Source organism: Aricia agestis, chromosome Z (genome assembly GCF_905147365.1).
Source record: "Aricia agestis chromosome Z, ilAriAges1.1, whole genome shotgun sequence".
Taxonomy (NCBI): domain Eukaryota; kingdom Metazoa; phylum Arthropoda; class Insecta; order Lepidoptera; family Lycaenidae; genus Aricia; species Aricia agestis.
The window spans coordinates 26,574,780-26,583,338 of NC_056428.1; the positions used below are offsets into that span (position 1 = coordinate 26,574,780).

The 8,559-nt window shown below is 35.7% G+C and overlaps 1 protein-coding gene across 1 annotated transcript; it reads right to left on the bottom strand.

Annotated features, from left to right (window-relative positions):
• Positions 1 to 514: 514 nt before the first annotated feature.
• Positions 515 to 4,159, bottom strand: LOC121738441. Its single transcript, XM_042130482.1, has 6 exons — positions 4,058 to 4,159; positions 3,786 to 3,974; positions 2,523 to 2,630; positions 1,684 to 1,758; positions 1,266 to 1,400; positions 515 to 687 (listed from the first exon to the last, which is right to left on the bottom strand). The coding sequence occupies exons 1-6, from the start codon at positions 4,086 to 4,088 to the stop codon at positions 515 to 517; spliced, it is 711 nt and encodes a 236-aa protein (XP_041986416.1). The 5' UTR covers positions 4,089 to 4,159.
• Between the last annotated feature and the right edge of the window lie 4,400 nt (positions 4,160 to 8,559).

Sequence of the window (8,559 nt, forward strand, 5' to 3'; positions counted from 1 at the left end):
ATACAAAAATCATTGTGGTGGTATGGAACTCTTCGTGCGCGAGTCCGACTCGCACTTGGCCGATTATTTATTTGTATTTTTTTACTAATCGGACTCGCCCATGAATACACATACCGTTATAGAGTAAAATAGGCCAAAAATTGTGATTAGCCCCCCTTAATTTTTTATTTTATTGTAATATTATTATTAATTATTAAAGTACACATATAATTAAGGCCTTGGTGAAAAATTCAACTGCCTATCTGTTGCCGTTATTGAGATAGAGCAAAAAATCACGTTTATTGTATGGGGCCCGCGCGGCGGTATTGTGCTATGACGTCACACCGTTACCGGCCGCCCGCATCGTACAGTTACAACTTGTTTTGCTTATAAATCGGAAACTAATTAACGTATCCAAGTAATTCTTTCACTAATATTCTTTATTTTTGACAGAGAATGTGGGCTGCTAATAATCAAAATTAGGTAACATTCTCCATTTATACAGCAAAGAAAACGAGATTGATCAATCAGGAAATTATAATAAATTTTCATTAATTTCCAAGTTTGAATAGGACCGCTGCTCCTGCCGTATCCAGGTTTGATAGTAACTAATATTTAGGATCACAAAAGGTAGAGCTTTTCCATTTTTGTCTCCCCAGGAGAAAATACCAGTTACTTTATTGTCTTCGGTTACTAATGCGCCATGTTCTGAAATGAAAAGCGCAATACATATTCGTAACGTAAAGATTTTAAGATTTAGGGAGATCTTAGACGACATACTTTTTGTGCGATCGAGTCTGCGGCGCCCATATGGTCGGCGTGGCCGCGCCATCGCCATGCCGACTGTATGGGCGCCGCAGACCCGATCGCACAATAAGTCTGTCGTCTGTGATCTCTCTAAAGAAATTATGCCTTAGAATTAATCCTAATCTGTTACTTCTTTACTAATAAAAATATATACACATTACACAGTGAATATACAGGGTGTCACAAAACTAAGTGATAATACTTTAGGGTGTGTATACAGTGCTCCTTGTAGAGAATTCACTGTGAAAGTAGCAGCGCCGAAAGACTATGATTTGAATGTGCCGCATGTCTTTTGTATTTGCCATACAAAAGTGAAAAAATAGCTCTTTCAGCGCTGCTACTTTTACAGTGAACTCTATACAGGGGACTCATACACACCCTAAAGTAATTATTACTTAGTTTTGTTACACCTTGTATATCCCTGAGTTCGACAGCTAGAAATAAAACTCTGAATAGAATGTGCTGCTCAATAATCCTACCGATTACAGTGTCATGTCTTTCTAAAAATGTCGCACAAAACTCGTACTTTCGTATATTCTCAATAAAAGACATAATTTCATTACAATGCGTCGACTCAACAATCTTGATGCGATGGTAATTAATTTCTGTTTGTCCTGAAATAAAATAACTAAAGTATCTATCATAATATTAAGGTTAACAAAATAAAAGTCACATTGCATTTTCGCATGATCTTTAGTAATAGACTGGTCGCCGAACCACGTAGAAATTCGGCCATCGACCTATCGCGCTTTACGTTGAGCTAATCAACTGTGGCTGTAACTATCTCATATAAGTACTGAAAGTTTCATATTATGTCCATTAGTTGTCTCATCTTACATCTATCTTGAAACTCAAAAATACCTGTAGGTAAAAATTTACTTTACATGAAATAATTACCTTCAAAAGTAGTCCGACTTCCAATAATCATATTTTTGTCACCACGAGCGTTAATACTAAATGGTAGCATAATCGCTGAAATAATATAAGTATCATTATAATACACATTGGTATTATATTTTTAAGCTGTAAACTAAATATGCCTACCTAATAATTTACCGCGTCCAGAATCGTTCTTTTGAAATCTACGAATGAGCTGGCTATAACATCAGGACTCAAACTGTGAAAGTATTGCTTAAGCATTTAAAATAGGTAACAGGCAGTGCTGGTTTTAGTAAGTACTACCGGCAATATATATAATACTAGCTGTTGCCCGCGACTTCGTCCGCGTGGACTTCAGATTATAGCGCGCAATGTCAACAAAGGTGTCAAAAGCTTTTATAAAAAAAAACCCTAGTACCCCTTAAGGCTTAAATCAAAACACAAAAAACAGCTGTGCAGTGTGCTGTGTGCACATAACTTATTTCATTTTTTAAAATAAAACTTTATTTATACCAAATAAAGTATACCTATTTAGCCCCCCAATTACACAACTTTACCCATAAATTATTTATCATTGATATGTTTAAGGTTTCGTCACTGCATAGATAAAGTACTGGGTTATTTAATAACGTAACAAAGAAATAACAATCGAAAAAATCGGAAATATAACGCATTTATAATGTTTATATAGATGGCGTCCAGGGTGCGGTGTGTTTATTATTGGCAACTAATAAGTTCTACGCAATAATAATAGACGCTCTCATATCTGGCGTCGTGTAGTCGCCTTATCGTATTTTTCTACTAGCTAATATTCTATGTAATAACGAACTCATTTAGTTTATAAAAAGATTTCTTACATATAAATTCTTGTGTATCCCAAGTTTCATGTTGAAATAGACCGATATTGTGCGCTAAACTTGTCCGAGTGAAAAGCGGATGAACAATCGTTCTTATTATTTCCAGATCTGAATTAAACACTGTATTATATTATGGGCTAAAGAAGGTGTAACAAAACTAAGCGATAATACTTTAGGATGTGTATAGGGGTCCCTTGAATAGAGTTCAGTGTTCACTGTGAAAGTAGCTGCGCCGAAAGAGCTATTTTTTACATTGCAAGCACCCCATCGTCATAAATTTTCCCATACAAAAGTTTTAAAAAGTTACTCTCTCAAGGCTGCTACTTTCACAGCGCACTCTATGTACACAGGGTGTGTATTATCACTAATTACTAATTAGTTTGGATACACTCTGTAGAATTAAATACATAATCAGAGGTCAGAGTCAAAGTTTGACTTTTTGTCACTTCTCACTGCGAGGACGTAAACAGCTGTATCTAAGATTATAGAGCAAGAACCAGGGGTAGCCAGACTTCCACAGACCAGGGGTAGTCATTATAATATCTACAAATATAAGATTTCTGTATGTTCGTTTCATAGAAGTAAAAACCGGCCAAGTGCGTGTCGGGCCACGCTCAATATAGGGTTCTGGGAAAAACCGCGGACAGACAGACGGACGGACAGACCGAAACTATAAGGGTACTTTGTTGACTACGGAATCGACAATAATAATGTTTGCGTAAGTGTGTAATCGCACTAGTGCGATACGACACGACGCGAGTCGCGACGCTAAAACGTCAGTTTCCTGGAAGTGAATTGTCGAGTGTCGCGTCGTGCTACCTGCCTGCCTAGCATACGCCAACGAGATATCTCACTCTACATGTTTTCTCGATGTTTGATGGTTTGTCTCTTCATCTCTATTGACCCTAGCATGACAAACATTTTTCTCGTTAGATCTATCATCGAATTTACACATTTTTATAGAGTTTTGTCGAGACAATGCCGAGATTTTTATATTATGAGACGAGTAATTTTTAATTATCTCGAGAATGAGATATCTCGTTTGCGTATGCTAGGCAGGCTGGCTTCAGTCAAAGAGAATATAATCACTACGTGGCTTCAGTCTTGAAATGAGCGGGCAGCGGGGCGAGAGCGGTGGCAGTGCGTCCTAATGTATAGATTTTTATGGATAAGACGTCGTTACACCGCGCGGCGCAGCGAGCGGTTTTCGACGCCTGTCCATATAAATCTATACATTGGAACGTGTCGCTCCGTGAACGTTACCTTTACCATCATTTCCTATTGCGTATTTAATTCGCCAAAGTAATACCACATTTTTCATATCAGGTTCGGAGCGCATAGCGACACAGAAGCCAGGCGCTATCGACCAACTTGTTGAAAATTGTATTGTGTTACATAAAGCTACGGGTGACTCAAGCTTTATGTATGCCATACCAATTTGAATGTCTCTGGCTGAAATATAGATAAACATAATAAAGCACCTAATGGCTGTTTTTAATTTATAGGTAGGTTAGTTGAATAATTGTAATACATACTTAGATAGAACTCCCACAAGTCCTCACTCATTACAGTTGTGTCACACAACTGTAAAGTGTTAGCTCCGACTGGTACTCCGCGAAAACACTCCGAGATTTTGTTGTGTGCCGTGTGGCGACGTATTGATACTATGGCGCACACATACAAGCCGCGCGCGGTGCCTTTGTATGAAGATAACTTACTTCCTCTCCTTTTACTTTTACAATGACTGTAATGAGTGAGGACCAACACTATACATTTATAATTATGCGAATAGGTGTGTCTGTCTACCGGTCTACGCCTGAACTCTTGAACCAATTTTAGGTGAAACGTAGCTTGAGTTTGGAAAAACACATAATCACAGCAAAATGTTATAGCTACGGCGTCATAAAAGATTTCACAAGAATTCGTTATATCTACCGACTTACTAGATTCAAAAGATCTTCTAGTTTTGAAAACATCATACACGGTATGTTCTACCGCGTATAAATGCACCAAATAGATCAACACCACAGTTAAAATTAGCGCAAACGTGAGTACTAAATGTATAAAGATACACTTTTCTCCCCTTGTGAATTTTTCTCTACCAACCGTTGCATTATGTGCATTACTCGTTGACATTATTAAGCCTAATAGATTGCAAAGTTTATACGATGGAATATAAAACCTCCCCCTTTTTTGGAAATCGGTTAAAAATTCACTTAACGAGCGAACTACGAACGAATAGCGACTCTGGACTTTATTACACACTTCGTTACACACGGTGAGAGACATAAAATACACACAAATAATAATATTTTCTTACTATTTAATCGAATGTTGTCCCTACTATTTAATCGAATGTTACCGAAAACATTATGAACCTAAGTATAAGTAGTTATAAGAGTTCACATGAACAGGGTTGAAAAAAGCTGCTTTAGGAAATGTAAATTAAAAATTTAAAAAAATTGTAAATCGTTTATTTTGCTTCAACTTTGAATAGTAACATTTAGGCAGTGTAATAGGCTGATAACAGCGAGCCACAAGGAAATAACAACCATAAATAAATAAACTAAAATTATTTGCCAGTAGGTACATACAGCTGCAGATAACCTCTTTTTTGAAGTCGGTTAAAAAATGTTTAGCAGTAAGTAATTATAATAATATTTTCTTCGTTAAGGGCGTTGTCACACAATTTTCCATATAAAGGTAAGGGTTACCGTTACCACACACATACGAATGAAACCCAAAATAATTGAAGACGTAAACTTGAATGAAATGGGTAACTAATAATTTGAAAATTTTCGCTTTTTGCATAAATGGAGACTTTAGGGAGAGGAAAATAATTTGAAGTGAAAGAAGATTTTATGTTGTAGGTAAGTTACAAGGTTAGTTCAAATTATAAGGGTTATTATGAGTAATTGCCCTTATGTTGTAAAATGTTAGTTATCCACTTCAGTCTGCAATCATTCTGATCCGTGCGGGCTCTAGATATACATATAGGTGCCTTACGCATAAAAGTAGCTCTTATATAACGTAGTACCATTCACAATCGAAATAAATAGTTACTAACCTCACCACTAATCATTCTTTTTCTTAGATTGTACAAACACAGATTTAAAGTTGGGTCATATTGAAACTAGCGCAAAATTTAAAAGCAGAATAATATAATAATTGAACACAAATTGTAACTGCTATTATACTTAACCGAATGCGGCGCGCTGGGACTTTACAGTGGCCCGCGTGAAGTGAAATAATTTTGAATTTCACGCCCACTGGCAAAATAATGCAGTCATCGCAAAACACCACGACCGAAACGGGTATGTGGCCCGTACATAAAAGGTTGAGTGCCACTGGCATAGACCCATTCACAGTCCTTCTGGATCTGAGATAGAAAAAAAATACTAAAAGAAAAAGAAGTGTACCAAAGGCTTTGTGCGACCAACCGCCAACTTTTCTTATATCATACAGAAGTTAACAAGGCATCTTCTTCAAAAGAAACTAGAAACAGGTGCCAAGTTAGTTTCTGCGTGTTGTAAGTATAATACTTAAGGGGGCGACTAACCCTAAAGTATCGATTTTATAATTCATTTTTATACTTGAAAATAAGCCCCGAATTGTTTCATTTTCTAAAATTAGATACTACATTATATTTCCGAGAATTCGATCTGAGCAAAAACACGATATCATAAAATTTTCTCGATAGAAAAAAATCACAAAGATGGATCTAATTTTCACAAATTTTTCATTTATTGCCATAACCGTGCATTGAACTAAGTTAATATTTTAACACATTGTATAAAATTCTATCATTGAGAGATCGACCTAGCGGATTTTTAAAATGTTGTATATTTATCGAGTTATTGAGAAAAAACTAATTTGGCGACGAATCCGCGTCGTTCTTTTTCACCTGGCATATGAAAGTCGGGTTTGAGTGTGAAGAGAGAAGGACGATGTTTGATTTTTGGGGTTAGTCGCCCTCTTAATATGAAATAACAGAACATTACTCGGAACTCTGAAGGAATATTATACCAGGCTGAGGTTTCTACAACTTGGTCTTTAGGGTTCCGTACCCAAAGGGTAAACGAAGAAGACTTTGTTGTCTGTCCGTCTGTCTGTCTGTCTCCAGGCTGTAACTCAAGAACGGTAACAGCTAGAGATTTGAAATTTTCACATATTAATTATTATGTAAGTATATCTGTTGCCGCTATAACAACAAATACTAAAAACAAAATAAAATTAATTTCCCATACAACAAACGTGATTTTTTGGTTTTTTTGCTCTAAATCAATAGTGGCAACAGGTAGGTAAGTACTTAAATTTTTCACAAAATCCTTAGTTATAATTATGTGTACCTACTTTAATATTTAATAACGATATTGAAATAAAATAAAAAATTAAGGTGGGCTGCCATACAAAAACCACATTTTATGACCTAATTTTGCTCTATAATGGTACGGAACCCTTTGTGCGCGAGTCCGAGTAAGTATGCTTAACGCTTTAAGTGTGAATTTGCCTTATTCAGTACTTATAATATTATTTATTAGACATTAGTTGCAATGAACTTTATTTGTAAACAATATGTTGACTGTAACTATATAAAATTAATGAAATCTTTATTTAATTATACTAATAATTAAAATTGTTTCACTGGATTTTTATGACAGTATGGAGGCAGTTAGCGAGTCTATGTACATTATTATATTCAAAGCATCAAGCTTATCAGCATCTGAGAAATTGTGATTTATATTGAAAGCTTTTACAAATTCACCATTTTATAAAAATATACTTAATACTTATATTATTATAATATTATGCATACAATAACATTATACAGTGTGTAACAAAAATAAGTGATAATACTTTAGGGTGTGTACGTGTTCCTTGTAGAGAGTTCACTGTGAAAGTAGCAGCGCTAAAAGACGAAAAAAATTTTTCACTTTTGTATGGGCAAGGGCCCGAGAGTCGCGAGTTTCTCCATACAAAAGTGAAAAAAAATTGTGGTCTTTCAGCGCTGCTACTTTTACAGTGAACTCTCTACAAGGAACACGTACCCACCCTAAAGTATTATCACTTATTTTTGTTACACCCTGTATATAGCATTACAATTTTGTAACATTTGGGGTAACAAATATTAATTTGAGAAATTAATATTGGAATATCCCAAATGTTGCAGAACAATACAGAGAACAACCATACAATAATAATTGTTTAATGGCATACATACATTATACACGCCCTCAAAAAATTATAATGTGACAATATTTTATAATATATAGCTAAACAATCTCAACAGACAGAAACTAGTAGCCAAAACGGACTAACAAATAGCCAATGCAGCCTTGTATTGTAAGTCTGTACCATCCAAAGAAATATTATTCCAAACTGTTTATAAGACTAAAAATAACAGGTAGACAATGAGAAACGAGAAAGTGGCAGAAAATAAATAGAATACCATGGGGCAAAATTTCATATTACCAATAGGTTCAAACCAGGGATGTTGCGAATATCCGCATCCGCATATATTTGGACATCCGCATCTGCATCCGCATTAAATCGATGCGGATTTTTATGCGGATGCGAATGTCATACGAGTTGCGACAAGGAAAAAAAGCGGCGGGATCTGTGAATGGCGCGTACCATTTGCGCGTGACAAATGACCAATGGGAGCGAAAAAGCCGGCCAAGTGCGTATCGGCCTCGCACAATAGAGGGTACCACCAGTTTTTGATACGTTTTGTATCGTCAATGAATGTACAAAACTATAACATGTTTTACACTACTAACAACATCATCTCAGTTATATTCAAAGGATTTTGAACGAAAAATTCCTTTATACTTCTCAATAACTTATAAAGTCTTCTTAGCCGTGATAATTTTCTTTTTAAATTTAGTATATTTCCTACTCCCGTGAATTTTTCCACATATTTTTCAGAATCAACCGTTTATCTAATAGCTGGTTTCTACCTGGGGGAGACACTGGACACTAACGATTTCTTCCACTTTAAAACTTCGCATATTCTTCGAATAATAATACTCGTAAT

Excerpts from the sequence above, each read along its gene's own strand:
- LOC121738441 (XM_042130482.1), bottom strand. The coding sequence starts at position 4,088 with ATGAGTGAGGACTTGTGGGAGTTCTATCTAA. Across the intron at positions 3,975-4,057 it reads CTTGTGGGAGTTCTATCTAA|CCAGAGACATTCAAATTGGT; the intron begins GTATGTATTACA and ends TCTATATTTCAG. Across the intron at positions 1,759-2,522 it reads GGATACACAAGAATTTATAT|CGATTATGCTACCATTTAGT; the intron begins GTAAGAAATCTT and ends ATATTATTTCAG.